This window comes from Pteronotus mesoamericanus, unplaced genomic scaffold (genome assembly GCF_021234165.1).
Source record: "Pteronotus mesoamericanus isolate MK-2021 breed Mesoamerican mustached bat unplaced genomic scaffold, CSHL_Meso_final scaffold_1186, whole genome shotgun sequence".
Classification (NCBI taxonomy): Eukaryota; Metazoa; Chordata; class Mammalia; order Chiroptera; family Mormoopidae; genus Pteronotus; species Pteronotus mesoamericanus.
In genome coordinates this window covers 16,003,300-16,019,870 of record NW_026555302.1, presented here as the reverse complement: position 1 = coordinate 16,019,870, position 16,571 = coordinate 16,003,300, and the positions used below count along the sequence as shown (strand labels likewise).

General features: G+C 66.9%; 1 protein-coding gene across 3 annotated transcripts in view; it reads left to right on the top strand.

Annotated features, from left to right (window-relative positions):
- NOS1AP (nitric oxide synthase 1 adaptor protein) overlaps positions 1 to 16,571 on the top strand; it is an 86,393-nt gene that overhangs the window by 16,339 nt on the left and 53,483 nt on the right. For all 3 annotated transcript variants that reach the window (XM_054587582.1, XM_054587584.1, XM_054587583.1), the window contains exon 2: positions 8,609 to 8,680. In XM_054587582.1, coding sequence (XP_054443557.1) covers positions 8,609 to 8,680 — 72 coding nt within the window. The remainder of the gene's footprint in view (positions 1 to 8,608; positions 8,681 to 16,571) is intronic.

Below are 16,571 nucleotides of genomic sequence, written 5' to 3'. Positions count from 1 at the left end.
GGTCCGCATCTGGTTGGGGGTCTCTGAGCCCAGGACGCGAGCCCAGGTCTTCCTGACCGTTGAGGCCGCAATGCGCGGTGACGTAGGCGTGCTGTGAGTTTCTGTTTCTCCCGCGGGATCAGCTGCGGTGAGTCGCTCCGTGTGGGCTCCACGGCTCATCAGCGGCGCTTCGCCAGCGGTGAGAGTCCACCCCCCTGCGCAGGGGCCTCCGGACTCCCGGCCCTCGCCGAAAACCCTGTTCCCGCCCCCTCCCAGCAGGCGGGACGGCCAGCGTGCTGCCCGTCTGTCTGAGGGCTACGTCAGGGGACGGCGTCTTCCGGGGCTGGGGGGGCACCCCGAGCCCCTCTCGCTGAGCAGGAGGACCTTCGGGATGTCGTGTAGCCTGGAACCTTCGCTGGGGCACCACGTGGGTTCCACGTAAGCCCAGCCCCTGCCCAGCGCCCCGTTCACCGTGGTCTCTGTTCGACGAGTGGATTGCTGATTGTCACCATCGGCTCCGGAGTTTTAGAAAATGACGCTGGTTCTCAGGACCCGCCTGAGGCCGCCTCTTGGTTGGGACCCAGGCTTGGCTACAAATTTAGTCCGCCTCCGTCTTTCTGCAGCTGAAGGGAACTGGAGGCTGAGGGGAGCTGATTCTGAAGAAAGACTTAGTCACGAGTGAAGCAGAAATGCTTTCTATCTGCTCAGGTTCCTGCAACCGGAGGGGCTTGTGTTGGGCTCCTGGGGGGTCAGTGGACGCGGGGAGCCTGACCCTGCAGGACCGCATGGGTGCCCTGTCTGGGCGAACGCTGGGTGTGTGCGCTGTGCTTGGTGTGGGGATGCGGGAGGCCTTTGGTCTGAGGCGCTCACAGCGCAGCGAGAAGCAGCTGTTAGCAGGCAGCTCCGTGGCAATGCTGCTGGTCCCATGACGGGGGGCGGCACGGGGGGGGGTGTGTGGGGGCCCAGCGGGGCGATCGGGTCTTTGTTACGCTGCTGTGGCGGCGGCAGGGCCCGCCGTCGCTCAGCCTGTGACTTCTCGTGGTGACGGACGCGTCACCTGGCCGGCCCAGGGGACCGTGTCCTTGGGGACATTTCCTGGCACACTGGCTTGCTTTGACTCAGCTGCTGCCCAGCCTCAGCAGAGCAGCCCTTTCTCGGGGCCTCCTGGGCTCCAGTGTGCACTGGGGGTGCCTGTTTTGTGATCGTAATTAAGACAAAGAGGCGGGAGGGCCTGGGCAGAGCGTCGGGCCGGCTCCCCGGCCTGCGCCCCTGGCGCGGGGCCAGTCCCCAGGCGGCTCCCCTGCGGCAGAGGCCACCATGCCGTCTGCTCGCGCAGCGCGGTCGCTGCCAGACTCCAGCGAGGGGACCTGGGAGAGTGCTTTGAGAACTGGCTGCTGCACCATGTGGTCCTCGGTGACTACGGAGACCCTGACTTTGGTGGCAGTGGCTTGTGTGTCCCAGACACGCTGACCCCAGCATGTGCCTGCAGGGCCTGGCCGAAGGCTTCGGATCGGGGGAGCGGGTCGTGGGAAGCCAGGGTAGAGCCCCGGGAGGGGGTCCTGGGTGCGTGACCGCGAACACGGGTCCCCGCAGCGGGAAGCGGTGCCTCAGACTCCTCGGGAGCGTGGAGCGTGTTGGAGAGGCACGTCCCACCTGGCTCTCAGGCAGGGGACCCGGGGGACACTCACGACGGGAGATTGACTTCTGGGGAGACCAGGGTAGATGGATGCAAAGCGGGGTCATCTTCTGTCCTCCTGGGTCAGGTCAGAGGACATGCGGCTGTGGTGGAGGGAAGTCGAGGGGAAAGCGTGGCTTCTGCCTGCGGCTCCGGGTGCGGTGGAACGGGGGAGGGGAGAGGGGAGGGGGCATCTGCTGAGGCGAGGTCACCGGGTGGCGTGGTGGCGATCCCAGCCTGTTCTCCTCTGCTCAGTGCGGCAGAGCAGCGCGAGAGCGTGGCTGAATAAACGCGCCGTGAAGCGGGCGCCGCCTGAGGGGCTCTGAGGACGACCCGGGACCCGAGCTCCCCGGCCTCCGTGCCGGCTGCCCGGCCGCGGGCCCGGAGCCAGATGCCAGGGTCCGACGCCGGCCGCTCTGCATGCAGAGCTTGCTCCCGCCGGGGTTCCGGGCCTACCTGCCCGTGCGCCGGCTCCCTGTCGGCTCTGGCCGTGCCGACTGGGCCCTCGCCTTTCCTGCCGCTCCTCTGCGGCCTCTACGACTTGGCACTGGTTGAAACTTTGGTGTCAGCAGGGTCCAGTGATAGGAGTGGACGGGATGTCACGGTGCCACACGTGGGCTGGGGTTTCGGGGTCCATTGCTTCAGCTCTGAGTTCATTCTCTGGTGGCCACGCACCTCGAATCTGCTCCAGCTGCCCGCCCGCGTGTGAGTCCCCTCCCTTGGCCTGTCCCTGGCGGTTGAGCTTAGATGCGCGGAAGAGGCTGCCAGCGAAGGCCAGCCTCGTTCCGTCACGAGCCCTGTGCCGGGGCGCGGGCCCGGCCGGCCGCAGCAGACCTTCTCAGTTACTCCTGGAAGAGCCAGTTCTGGGGGGTTCTCTGCCCCTCTTGGTCCCCAGTGGGCCTGGACCCAGCCGCCACTCACACTTTTGTCTACAAGTCTAAATGGGGGCAAAGTGCCCTTGTTCCGAAAGTGATATTTTATAGGAGCTCGATTTTGGAATAACCTCTCCTTTTCGCAGTCCGACCGCAGCACGCGCACCGGACGTCTGCGTAGCTGTCCGTGACCCGCCACGGCGTTGGGCCGTCTTAATGTTTCATTGGACTCTCATATAAAACGCCACCAAAGGACTGCGTTGCAGCTCGTGTTGACTGCCTCGCGCTCGCGGTCCGCACCGCGGAGGGGCGCCCTCCGCGCTTTCTCCGGCTCTTCCTTCATTGCGGTGCGGCTGATTCCCCTCAGCAACAGGAAGCCCGGCTAGTCCTAGGTCGTCATTGTGGTTATTTTTGCAGCCGGCAGAAGTGAGTGGCATTTGCCGAGTGCCAAGAACATGCTTGATGTGAAGCAGAGTGTGGGGTCTGGCCTGCGTCCTGCCCCGTGAGCATCGTGTTGGGCGAGTGGGGCAGACAGGAGGGGAGGGAGAGGGGACATTTCCACAGGATTGTCCCTGTTCCAATAGGGAGAGAAAATGAGTTCATTTCAAAAGGGCACCTTAGGAATTCAATTAAATGGGATACAACACAGGTGGCAGCTGTCAAGCCGGCCTGCACGCAAAGCTGCCCAGCTCTGGGGGTGGGCCGTGGCAGGCGCGGGCGCCGTGGAGGTGTAAGGGGGGGGGGGGGGTAAACAGTCAGCGGTCAGGGGGAGTGGAGGGGATCCCGAGGACCACTCTGGGCCCCCCTCCCCCCGACTGGCTGCGCCTGATGGCTTTGCTGGGCCTGCCCCTCCTGCCTCTCAGGGAGCTGTCACCCCGTCCTGGCTCCCTGGCTCTGCTTCTGGTCCCTCTCACACTTACCGGTCCTACATCTCGCCCCCTCCTGCCCCTCATCCAGGAAGCTGTCATTTAAACCTGAGTACCGTTCGCGGTGCAAAATCCTTACGTCTCGGGCAAGAGGACGTATAGCACGTGAGCAGCCCGCAGGCGGAGCCGGGTCCCCGCCTGCAGCTACTGCCCCCCGCCCCTGTCCAGTCTCCCCCAACCTGCACTTGGCCACGGCGGGGAGCGCGGCGGTGTCTCCTTGAAGCGCGCGTCAGTCGGCGTGTGGCTCTAGTTCTTGTGTCCCGTGGTGACGGCTGCAGAGGGGGGACGGGCTGGCTGGGTCAGGCCGGCTGCGGGCTCCCAAGGACAGAGTGCCCGCTTCGTGCCGCAGACACGTTTGGCCTTCACCTGCGGCAAGGGGAGGGGACAGGCTCTCGGAGTGGCGGGAAGACGGGTTCCTGCCTCGCTCTGGAGGGCTTCCAGGACTGGAGGCAGGAACAGCGGGCACAGATGTCCTGAATCCGTGGCCCTGATCTCACTGGGGGACACCTGTTCCGTCTGTGGAGCTGGCACAGACTTGGGCTCTGGGCAGGCCCTCCGTCTCCCGAGGGCGGCCGGGCCTGCGCCGGGAGGGGGTCCGGGCTTGGCGCGTCGCAATGATTGCCGCCATCTGGGGATCGGCCACCTCCTCCCCCGATTGTCTCCTGCCCCTGGGTCAAAACAGTGTCACCTTGTGCTCCTGTAGGGCTTTGTCTTTCAAAAGGCGTTTCTGTTGACCCTTGTTGGAGGCCACAGACACCCGGCCCGGGCGGGAGAGCGGGCGGCCTCACGTGTCTGGCACCGCAGGGCTGGGGCCCGGAGAGGTCCGCGGCCTCCGCCGGGGCGGGGGGCCGTGTGCCGAGGGCCTGTGGCCTTCCTCTGTTTCCTGTGCACGCCTGGGGAGAGTGGCCCAGGAGGTCTTTGTGGTGATGGCGGAGGGGTTACGGTTCTCGGGGTTTGCACAGAAATACGTGTGGTGTTAGCGTGTGGTGGTTAATCATTGCCTCGTCCCCCGAGCAGTGTTGCGTTCTGTCCACGTGGCCCCCGATCCGCCCTGGGCAGACGACGGAGGGGCCGGCTGGTGGCCGAGGGCGGCGTCAGAAGGTCCCCGGAGCCGGGTCGGCATGGGGCCAGGCCGGGAGCCCGCCTGCCTGAGCGCCCTGAGGAGCTGGTCTCCCTCCTCCGGGCACCTGTCCCTGCTGCCTTGTCTGAAACCATGGGGGAGGCGGCGCGCTCAGCCGGCGAGGCCGCTGGCCCCTGCAGCCCCCGGGAGGCGGGGCACGTTCACCGTCTCCCAGGCGCGGCTGCTCGGGGCGGCGCCGGGGCTGGCCCACGGGGCCGTTCATCTGGCCCTGCCACAGGGCACTGGCCTGGAAGCCGCCTCCGTCATAGCCTCAGCCTGGCTCTGCCCTTCCCTGAGCGCCCTTGAGCCAAACCCTCGGTGTCGGGACATTGGTGTCCTGCCACGTTGGAGCCGGGGACCTCGAAGGAACCCCCAGGGCCAAGGCCCTTCCCAGCTCGTCCCTCCGGGACGCGGTCTCCACAGCCCCACCTGTCCTCGTTTCGGCCCGCCCGCCGGCTCCCTCATGGGCTCTTCTCATGGACAGACCTTTGTCCCTGGGGTTTCCCTACCCCTTTCTCTCGGTGCGAGAAGGCGTGGCCGCGCTGTGATTGCCCGGCCCCCGCTCCCTTCCGTTCGCCTGGGCTCGCTGTCCTTGGATGCAGGTGAGCAGGGCATCGGCCCTGGGCGAGGCCTGCTGGGCGGTCGGGTGGGGGCGAAGAGTCCGGGGCTGCCTGAAGGTGGTACCGCAGCTAGATAACGTCTTACGCCTTCTCGCCGCCCAGCAGGAAGGGCTACCGGTTCCGTCCCTTGTTGGATGGGCCTGCCTTGTACTAGGCGTGCAGGGCACAGCGGTGACAACCACCACGGCACCGGTTCTTGCCGTCTAGTTGGGGACACAGCGAACCCAGGAAGCGGACGGACATAACTCACAGCTCTGTGCGTAGCCCCGTGTGCTGCGCGACAGACCGGGGCAGGGAGCTGAGGGCTGTGAGTGCCGTCCTGCCCTCCAGCACCTCTGCAGCGGGCGGTCCTCTTCCCGATTACAGAACAAGAACTGAAGCTCGGGTTCCGAGGCAGGCGGATCTGGAGCCCAGGCCCCTTGCGCTCTGCCTGCTCCTGCCCCGAAGAGCCTGTGGCTCTGTGTGGGGCCACCGCTGACCCCGGCACAGTTGACGGAGGCGCCTGCCGTGTGTGGCGTGAAGGCCCCGCAGTCGGGCCCTGCTGCGCTCGGTGCTGCGCCCTTCAGCGCCGGACGGGGCTTTCTGCCGGGCTCCTCGGAGTCCCCTGGGCACGCGTGCCGCTCGGGGCCATCCAAGGACCGGGGCGGGGTGGACATCTGGATTGCGGGCTCCCTCTGTGGCACCCCCGTGGGAGACCCCCTTTCACGGCCCTCGGGCTGCCCTGTCTCTGGCGTCCGCCCCACTCGGTGCCTGAGACGCTCAGCCTGCGCTCCTGACGGCCGAGGCTGCGCCGCGCGACTGGGTGCTGGGCGGGCACCACGCGCAGCCGCTCCCCAGGCACCGGCCTCGGCCTGCTTCGGTCTCTCCGGTGCCTTTGGAGTTTAACGAATGGACTTCCTTTTTTTGGGGAGTGATTTTATGGTTAAGGAGAAATTGGGGAGCAAGGACAGAGTTCCCGTAGGCCCTCCCTCCAGTCTCCTGTTAGCGGCCTCTTGCCCAGCCGGTGCACTTGTTACAGTTGAGCCGCTGTTGATACATTGTTGTTACTCGTCGTCCACAGCTGTGTCGCCACTCCGTGTTGTACCGTCTCTGCAGGGTTATTTTATATCTTGTCCAGACTTCTGTTTTCTGTTTGGAAGATCCCCCGTCCGATGACACAGTTGCTCCGACGTGATCAGAAGCAGAATGACCTGAGCGTGAATTTCTGGGTCACGTATGTCTTCTTCTGGTTTCTGGAAACACTCGTGAATACAGGGAGTTCCCCGGGGAGGGGAGGGCAGAAAGCCCAGCAGGTCGGGGGGTGAGGGGGTGCTGGGGGCCGTCGGGCTGTTGCGTCAGGCCAGGCTGCCTTCCTGCTGTGATCCCTGTGCCGGGAGACGCTGCAGCTGCGAGTGTGTTGTCGTCTTCGGGGGCTGGTCTGCGGAAAACCGGGTGGAAGCAAGAGCGTGGGAACACTCGGCGAGCTCCCCCTCTGGCTCGGAGGCGGAGGTTGTGCAGAAGCTTAAGAGACATAAGTACCTGGAGCCCTTTGGTGAACCTTGTTTGCAGTTAACACCTGCTTATCTGGAAGGTGAAACCACAGATAAACCGATCAGATGATCTCACACCGAGATCGTCCAGTGCGGCTGCGTCTTCCTTGTAGCGTTTCCTTTCTAGGTGCTGAGGACAGAGGCCGCTGGCGCCCCAGCATGGGCGTGTCCGCTGTGAGCTCTGCCCCCCGCAGAAGGCTGCTCCTCTGCCCAAGGAAAGCTGCCCAAGGCTGTGCCTCTGTGCCTGGCACCCCGTACTCCCCAAGGCTTCGGGGTCCCCAGCCCAGGGGCACCCTTCCTGAGTGGGGGGGGGGCTGGGCAGAGGGAGCAGTGGGACGGGTCCCATCCAGGCAGGCGTGTTCAGGCCCAGCTGTGAGTCCTGGGTGGCCGAGATCAGTGTGGAGGGCCGGGCAGCCCCGGGCCAAGCTGCAGCAGCGGCCTTGCTTGGTCGGGAGGTGTCCTGCCTCCCGCCGGGGTCCTGAGGGCACAACCGCCAGGTCAGCCCCAACGCCGTGGGTTCGGGGAGGAGCCGTCAAGGCACCGTCTGGGAGGAGCAGGGGGTGGGGGGCGCTATGCCGGGCCGGAGGGCCTTCGGGGGTGAGCGGCCGCGGCACCGGCCCCGCCTCCTGCCTGGCCCTGCAGGTCACTGGTGCGTCGACGCACCGGGAGGCCTGGGCTGGCTCGGGGGGCAGGTACCAACCACGGTCAAACCCAACCGTGCTTGAGACCGGGGGGGGCCGCCTGGGGGCCCCGGCGCCGTGCACGCACCGCTCACCCCCGGCCCCCCAGACCCTGGCTCGTCAGTGCACCGGCGCAGCGGTGGGTCAGCCTGGCAGGCCCTCGGGCGGCCCTGCTGGCTGGGGCCAGCCTTAGCCCCAAATTTCAGGAAGAACCTGCTGTTCCTGTAGCCACAGGAAACACGTCCTGACTCCCAGGCTTACGCCCCCCGCGGACGCCGCCTTTGCTGGGGAGCCTGGAGACCCTCTGGGGCTAAGTCCCCAGGAGCCCCTGGGCCCTGTCACAGGACGTGCCTGTTGGAGGGGAGGCAGCGTCCAGCGGTGGGTGTGGGCCAGGGAAGGCGCCCAGGCTGTGTGTAGAATAAAAACCCACACTGCAGAGCAACGCGAGCGACGCGCACCTTGTTTCGGGGAGCACGTACCCCCGCGCGTCCCTGAAGGTGGCGGCCCCTGTCTCACAGACGCACGCCCGGCCGCCGGCCCGCGGGTTTTCCTCTCTTGCGCTGCGTGTTGTGGGTTATTTGCATAGCGTGCACTGAGGAATTGTTTGTGTAGTAAACCATAACCTGCGTGGCGTTCTGTTGAGTCAGGTTAAAAATTTTAATAAAATATAATTAGCCCATTCTTTTCCTCCAATTAGGAACTTACTCAAGTGTGTGAGTTCTCTGAAACACCAGGGCTCACGCGGTGACCTGCCATTGATTTTCTCTTTTAATTCCCTTTCCTTTTATTTATTTATTTTTTGAGTGCTTGAATATGCACACAGCAGGTTTGTGCAAGAGACTTCTCCCTGATCTCCTGGGACTCCCTTCTGGAACCCCGTGTCACAGGGAGGAAGGACGCGCAGGACGGCCACCGTGCGGGTGCCGGACGGTCGAGGGAGGGTCTTCGCCCGAGCCTTCCCAGAGCCGGCCGCGGAGCCCGGCGGGGTCAGCGCCGCCCCTCTGGGGGAGACTGCATGACGAAGGAAGCAGTCGTTGCTCGTTGGTTTGGCTTGTATGCATGAAGTTAGAAGGGGTCGCCCCTTTTGGCTCCTGCAGAATGGGGCACCGAACTGGGTGGCCCCCAAAGGCCCACCCGGTGCTGCTCACGCGCCGCGGCGGGAGCGTGCACCAGCCCTGTTCTCACTGAGCGTCTGTTCTCCCCGCAGTACGTCGGGAGCCTGGACGTGCCGCGGCCCAACAGCAGAGTGGAGATCGTGGCTGCCATGCGCCGGATCCGGGTGAGCGCTGGAGGCGGGGCTGCCCCCCGGGCCCCTCCCCCCACTGCAGGGCAGCAGTGTCCCCAAGGGAGTTCGGCCTTGATTGCAGGCCAGGGTCACAGTGGCTGGGGTGGCTGGAGGGGCCCATCCTTGTTCCCAGCCGATCTGCCGCTTCCCACCCCGAGACGCCTGGCACCAGGCGGTGGATGGGTGGGGCTGCCAGGGCTTGGGGGGGCCTGGGGGGCCTTATGCCGTCAGAGACGTTGGGGGGAGGCTGGGTCAGGAGCGGTTAGTGAGCGCCAGACACCAGAAGCGTGAAGTCATTCATCGCGATGCGCAAGGTAAGGTTGACTTGGGTTTTAAGATCGAATGTGGGGTCCCAGCCACTCCCTGGGTGGTCGTGCTGGGCTCTGGAAACACCTGTCCCACCCCACCCCCGCCCCCGTCCCGCTTTGCAGGGCCCACAGGAGCGTGAGCCGGGGGCCCCCTTCCAGCTCGGGCGCAGGGCAGCGGTGAGCACTGGGCGCCTTCCGGCCGCTGTGAAGGGCCCTGTCCCGGTGCCCCGCCTGCACTGAGCAGAGGCGGCCGCTTAGGTCTGTGCGCGTTGGAGGAGGCCTGTGATCGATCAGGCGAGTTGTAGTGACTCCGCGGGGTGTCTGCGTCGTTGTCCTGGGTGCAGCCGACACAGGCTCTTTGTCTTTTAGGGGAGCCTGCTGCTGCCATGACCTGTCAGCCGTAGGGCCATGCGCTAGAAGCTCTGTCGCTGCGACCTGCTTCCGGGGCTTACTGAGCAGCTTCTTAAGTAGGAGGGAGGAACCGAGGGGCCGCGAGCTGTTTGGTCAGCTGTCCAGACGCTGCGCAGACTGGCTGCCACCAGCAGCTCGAGCCCTGGGCGGGTGCTGTCCCCCAGCCCTGGCACACCGCCGGGCCCGGCCACCTGGGCGGAGGCCGCGCTTGTCAGGAACGGGGGCAGGGGGTTCTGTGCAGAGGACTGTTCCCGACTTCGCCCTTTTCCGTTGAATGGGGCAAGGCCAGTGTCGGGCAGGTCAGGGCGGGGCTTGGGCGGCCGGGCGCTTTACAGACTCACGAGGCCTGGGCCTCCCAGCCTGGTCGCCAGCGGCCAGCCCCAGGGTGCGGCCCGGGCCAGGGCCAGGGCGTTCTCACGCGTGCCGTGCGCCGTGCGCCATGCCTGGCCGCCCCACGGGCACCCCTCCCTGAGCCCGCGTGCAGCTCCGCCCAGTGCCGTGGACAGGGCAGCGCAGGGGCAGGCCCCCTCCGCCCCCGGGAGGGTTAGACTCGCGCTCCGCACGGGCTCCTCTCCTTCCCAGCCCCGCGCCGCGGCGACTGACTGCGCTGAGCTGCACAGCAGTCTGGGTTCCGTCGACTGGGGTTTCTGCCCTTCCCTCTTCCCGGGTCTCAGGTGTTATCTCGCCACATAGGGATTTCTTTCTAAAATGTATTATCACGCTTGGGAATATTTTCTTTAACTTTCTTTTAATGTGCGTTCAAGATCGCTGGGGGCTAAAAACCACCTCCCAGAAGCCTGGCCGGGCGCTGCGTGCGCCCGCGTGGCGGTGCAGGGCTCCCCACACCTGTCACCCTGCACAGCGGGAGCGCCGCCCCCGTCAAGCCCTCTGCCGCCCGCCCTCCGCCCCGAGCCCGGCCCCCAGCCCTGGACTGCACTTCGGGTCGGACGCTGCTTTCGCCCCAGGTACAGCCCTCAGAGCTTCACAAGCAACAGCCCCTCCTGCACCGTCGGGGCCCCGGGGGGCGAGGCAGGGGCACCGCTGCCTGCTCAGGCTCCCGCCCGCGACTCTCAAGGAGCCCCCTTCCCTCCTCCTCCTCCTCCTCCTCCTCCGCCTCCTCCTCCTCCGCCTGCGTGCCCCCCGCCACCCCGTCGGCGAGGACCCCGGAAGCACGTGGCTGGGGCTGCAGGACCACGGCTCCCGGCTCCCAGGCCCCGGCAGGGCGGCCCTGCCCGCCCACGGCCGGCCCGCGGGTGTCAGCAAGGCCACTCTCGGCTTCTTATAAACTCCCCGTAGACGCGGGGGCGCGGAGGCCCCGGGGGACACCCGTGGATGTCCCAGAGGCTCCTGAAGCTCGGCGTGTCCCAGGCCGACTCCGCCGTTTCTGCAGCCCCTTCTCTCTGCTCGGAGCCCCTTCCCTGTGTTTTTCTTCTTTCTTCCAATGCCTCTCACCGGGAGGCCTCTGCCCCACACGGGAATGCGAACCGGAGGCCGCAGGGTCGCCTGCGACACTTCTGTCAGCGGCTCCCACATGAGTCACCCTTACGCTGCCTACACGGTTCTCCAAGGCGCGTCTCCCTCTCCCTCCCCAGCCAGGAGGCCCAGGTCATCCGATGCACAGACGCTGGCGGTGACTCTGCCGGGTGCCCGCCCGCCGCCTCCGCCCTGCTGCCTGGCTCACGTGTCTGCGGGTGGGTCTGAGGGAGTAGCGGTCTCGGGACCACGTGGTTCCCCGCCTACAGACTAGACGCCGAACTCCGAGTTCCCCGGGCCCCGTGAAGGCCCTGCACGTGTCCTGGGGCCACCTCTGCCTGGGAAGTGCCCCTTCTCTCTGTGGGCGAGTCTGTCTCCTCCGGTGTCCTCCACAAGCCCCCCTTCTAGAAGCTTCTCTCTAGAGACCTCTGTGCATTTACCATGCTGGTAAAGGTAACAGAAGAAGGGCTCTGAGCCCCCAACCCTGCGTTCTGCGGAGAACACCGCCCTCCGTGTGGAGCAGGAGGCCGCCGGGGCTGCGCGGTTCAGGCTGCGTGCCCGGCCAGGCCGGCTCAGATCGGCTGGTCGCCGCCCAGCTGCAGCCTCCGCCAGAGATCCCCCGCTCAGGGTGGGGTGGGCAGTCCCTAGCGGTGGACGACTGGGAGGTCAGAATCCAAAGGGGCCTGGGTTTCAGGAGGGGCAGTGGATGCAGCAGCCCAGCAGGGCCGCTGCCAGGTGTGGCCGTCCCTGCCCTGCCCCCGCCCCCAGGCTCCACCTGTCCTGCAGGACCTGCTCTGCCTTTCTTCCGAGGCACCACGGCACCGGCCGCCCCGGACAGCCCCACCCAGTTCTCTCTGTTACCCAAAGCTGCTCCTTAGACCCAATGATACCTCTCGGTTGGTTTCGCACATCTGGTCTTCATCTGGCTGGACGACAGCTTACGTCAGAGGTCGTCTGCCTTTAAACCAAACAACTGCCCTGCCGGGGGCCAGAGGCGGGGCGTCTAGCCAGATGGGGGACTGAGAGAGCTCATCCTGTACTGATTAAGGGTTTTCACTGAGTCCGCTCCCAGGCACCCGGCATTTAATTGCACGGCGGAGCACTCGCCTGCCAGGAGGCGGTGCCCAGGTCTCTGCACAGGCCCGCACGGCCCAGTGGCAGCGGTCGTCCGACCTCACAGCGCGCACTGCGCCGAGCGCCCGGCCCCTGGACCCGCCGCAGCCCCCGCACAGGCCTGCACTGGTCAGGCCTCGGGCCGCCTGCTGTCCGTGCACTCCGGGGGCGGGGGCGGCCTTCCGGAGGAGGCGCGGTGGGCGCTGAGCTGGAAGGTGGGCGCTGAGCCGGCCTGGCCACGCTCTGCTCGTGGGGGTCCGGTGAGGACGGCGTGTGGAGGAGGGGCAGCGCGGCCCGCGTGGGCCGTGGGCCGTGGGCCGTGGGCCTGACCGCAGGTCGGAGGCAGGCCGGCCCCGGCCCTGGAGGCCTTCACCGCTCCGTAGCCCAGGCCCAGAGCTCGGCACCTCGGGGCTTGGTGGAGCCTGGCCTTGCCTGCAGGTGCGACCCGGCCACGTGACTTCCAGGGCCCCTGCCAGCCCGCCTGCCCTCGGCCAGGCCCACAGCGAGCGCCCCCGCGGGCTCCCACCCTGGCCCGGCAACACTGCTTCTCTTTCCCGCCTTTTCCTCTGCTGCGTGGCGGGCTCTCCCTCCCCAGGCTTCCTCTTCTCGCCCTTTTTCTGTCCTCACCCAAGGATGTGTGGGTTCATTTTAGGGACGGAGCCGGGAGGGAGAGGCATGTGGGGGAGGGGCCGCTCAGCTGCCCCTGCACAGGCCTCGGATGCTGTGCACACGGAACAAGCCTCCCGCCTAGCACGCCGCCGGCCATGAGGACGCATGTAAACTGGCCCAGGAGCTCAGGCCGTGGGCCGTCGGGAGGTGGGGGCGGAACGGGGCGGAGGGGAGTGTGGGGCTGAGCGCAGCCTGGGTCTGGCAGCCAGGCCCCCCTGGGGGGCTCGCCCGGGGCCCTTGGATGGAGCCTGCACTGCTGCCCCGAACCCCCCCCGAACCGCCCACGCTGCAGGGCCACGCCTGCCTGGAGCAGATTGCTTGAAGCAGCTGTCCAGCGGCCTCAGTTTGATTTCCTTCCAGCCCCAGCGCGGGCACGGTTCACACGATGGCATTCAGCTGGGAAGGACCCTGAGCCCCTGAGGCCCGGGCTGTGCCCTGCGGTGCCTCTGCCACCCCGACTCATCGCACCCTCTGGCACAGAGGCCTGGGGGGGCACCCAGCTCCTGTCTGCGTGTGTCCTGTCCCCAGGTGGAGGTGCGGGGAAGACACCCCGCGTCCCCAGGACTCCCAGGGCTGTTCCTGGATTTCCTGAGTTGCCTGAGGATCTGTGTTTGGGCTGTAGGGGAAGATAAGGGATTCCAGAGATTCCTGCTGCTCTCCTGCAGAGAACTGGCCGGCTGCCCCGCCTGCCCCTCCCCCGCGGGGCGGACGCCGGCCTGCCTGAGCTCTGCGCCTCGGCCTTTCGTCCTCGCGACCTGTCGGCCCGCCCGTCTCAATGACGACAAGCGTTGTCCACGTGGGCCCACCGTCCCTGCAGCCCGACCGCGCCCTTGTCCGTGGGGACGCAGTGATGCAGGCCTGGTGCGTGTCTGCCTCCGGCATGCGGTCGGGGCTCAGCTCACAGTCCACGGCTGCTTGGGCGGAGGCGACTGTGCCCCGGACTCAGGGGAGATGTTTGGGGTTTCCGGTCAGCGACAGCTTCTTGGCCTCCTGACCTTGTGTCCTAGGTGACCTGAGGGACCAAGCCAGTGCGTGTCCAGGTGTGGCCCCGAGGCCCCCAGCACCACCTGGGAGCCTGTTAGAAAGGCGGCCTCGGGCCCCACCCACCGCCCCGGCCCAGAGACTCCGGGGTGGGGGCCCCGCAGTGGGGGCTTAGCAAGCCCTCCAGGTGGTCCCGGTGACACCTGTGTGGGGGCTGCCGGGCCAGGCCGTCGGTCACTTCTGAGGGTCCTCAGGGCGGCTCAGACTCCCCCTGAAAGTGTTCACCCTGAATGTGTTTCCACTGAACTGGACCGGCCCCAGGAGAGGCCCTCAAAGGCCGGCGGGGGGCGGGGGGGGCAGCTGTGTCTGGCGGTCAGCTGGCGGGAAGGAGGCCTCTGGAGCCTAAGACCCGCGGCGCAGGCTTGGGCTGAGGAGGGACGATTAGCAGAAAGGTGCTGGGGTTGCCACTCCTGGGCGCCTGATTCGGAACTGGGCCGGCCGCCTTCGCCTGCGGGAGGGAGGTCCCCGCGGGGTGCGGCGTCTGGGCGCTCGGCTCCTCTGCGCGTCCACGGGTGGCCAGTCCCCCCCGACTTGGGGGTGTGGGCATAGGGACAGGCCTTCGCCTGGTCTGTGTTCTGCAGGTGGTTTTGGGCAGTTGATTTGTAAGTTCATGGTCAGCAGCGTAAGCCTGACGTGCTCACGGCCAGCGTTTTGCAGGGCAGAGCCTCTTCCCGCCTCCTGCCTGTGGACAGCACGGGTGACCAGCGGAGGTGTCTGTCCTGTCCCCTGGCCGCCCCCAGACCCTCCACCCTCCGCCGTGGCCCCTGCGAATGGCCGGCCTGTGCCCAGTGCAGGAGGCCCACGCCTCGGCCCCGGAACGCCCAGGGTCGGGGGCGCAGCTCCCTGGAGACCCCTGGGCGCTGCAGGGAAGTCGGGCACTGGAGGGTTTTCCTTAGCTATTGGCGCAAAGCCTCCTCCCAGGCTCTCGGGAGGCAGGGGATGCCTGGGTGTCTCATAAGAACAGGCAGCTCCACGGCCCGGTTCAGATTCAGCCCGACGAGGCTTCTTAGGTGAAGTATCTGGAGGCAGACTTCAAGGGCCCCCTCCAGGCCACGCGGAGGGGCACGGGGTGAAGGGAGGTAGGGTTCCCGGCTGAGGGGCAGGGGCAGCCCCGCTGGCCAGTGGGGGCGGATGGGGGAGGCTGAGGGGGGCGAGGGGAGGAGAGAGGGCCCGCGGTCTGTGCTGCGCGGCTCCGGTTCCTCTTTACCGTTGACCACGTCGTGGTCTGTCCTGCTCAGTGGGAGCCGGGAAAGCAACGCTCTTGGCTTTGCTCTGAATTCAGGCAGGTTGTGTCTCCCCCGATTTCAGAGGGAGCCGGGGAGAGGGGAACCGCCCGGAAACCCAGCCGATCTCTCTCTTCCTGACCCTTCCCCACACCCTGGGGCCCTCTTCCCTCACCGTCCCCCCTGCCCCCACCCCCACCCCAGCCCATGAGGTCGGTTAGATTCTGCTGCTCTGTTTTCCATTTCTGGATGGATGCTTCTTTTCTTTATTCTTCCTAATAGATTATTTTCCCACCCGAGCTGTTGGGAGGTGTCTTCCAAAAGACCAAGGTGGAGCAGCCAGCCCGCCGGAGCGTGACGCTGCTGCCAGGGACGCCGCGTGGGCCCTTCGGTGTCAGGGACACGCACCCTGCACGGGGGCTGCTCCCACACACAGCCTTGGGCAGCGTCGCGGCGGAACTGCCCTGTCCCGTGTCCAACTCCCTTTCTGCCTGTGTCTGTTTCCATAAGCAAGGTCCCAGCTCGCCCTCCTCAGCTGCCTCAGGCCCCGTGAGCCCCCCTCGCCGGGAGGAGGAAGCCCCCGCGGCTTCGGCTCCCGCAGTGGGGCCGTGACCCGCTTGCAGCTGCGCTGCCTGGCAGAGAGGCTGCCGGTGCCTCTCCACGTGCCGTGGGGTCCCAGTCGGCCTGGGCGCCCGTCTGACCGAGGGCGCGCCCCCTGCAGGGAGCGTCAGCGCCGTTGTGTGTGCCCTCCGTCGCGAGGCCTTTCCCCGGAGGGCGCTGCACCTGCTCTTCCCCTGGCGAGCGCCTGTGTCTGCGGGCCGGTGCTCGCGGCCCTTCAGGGTTTGCAGTCGGTTCTGGACGGGGGGCTCCTGGAGGTGACGATGGTCTTCTCATCCTGAGAGACCTCACAGATGACGGTGCAGGTGCGGTGCTGTGCGCCCTCTGGCCCGGCCAGAGGCCCGGGAGCATCTCGCGCCAGCCCCAGGGGACGGGCTGCGGGGACAGGAAGGGAGGTGGCAGGGGACGGTCGTGCAGTGAGGAGGTCTGACTTCTTTTCTGTCCTGGAAGAGGCACGGAAACTGGGCGGGACAGGGGGTCCTGAAACCGTGAGCGTGCGCTGGCCGGAGTGTGGTGTCCGGCAGCGTCTGGGGGTCCGCCGGCCAACGCTGGGGGCTTGTCTGCCCTGGGCTGCGCCGTCAGGGACACGCCAGCGACGGGGCCTCCGAGCACAGGCCGCCCTGCAAGAGGCCGCGCTGTTGGCGCAGTTTGCTTCCTGCCTGGCGGTACCGGGGCGGGGGCAGTGGCTGGGAGACGCTCTGAGGGCTACAGGACAGTTGGCCTCTGCCCAGCACGGGGTCGGTGGTTACTCGCTGGAAGCTGACGTTTGGAAAAACAGCGCTTGGGGTTGTTGCTGTCAGCGGCATCCGGCAGGAGCCCCGTCTCCCCGCCCTTGCTGAGCAGAAGAACCCTGTGCTCGCAGCGCCGGCCGCTGCGCCCTGTAGCGGCCCGTGCACCTGCCGCCTCTCCAGGAGGCCGTGCGCCCCAGCGCGGCCAGCTCCTGGCCCAGCGCCCGGCACGCAGTCCGGGCTCAGTGCCGCATGCTGGACAGTGAGCGAGCAAACCCTTCCCGTTGACTCGGTGTGTGAA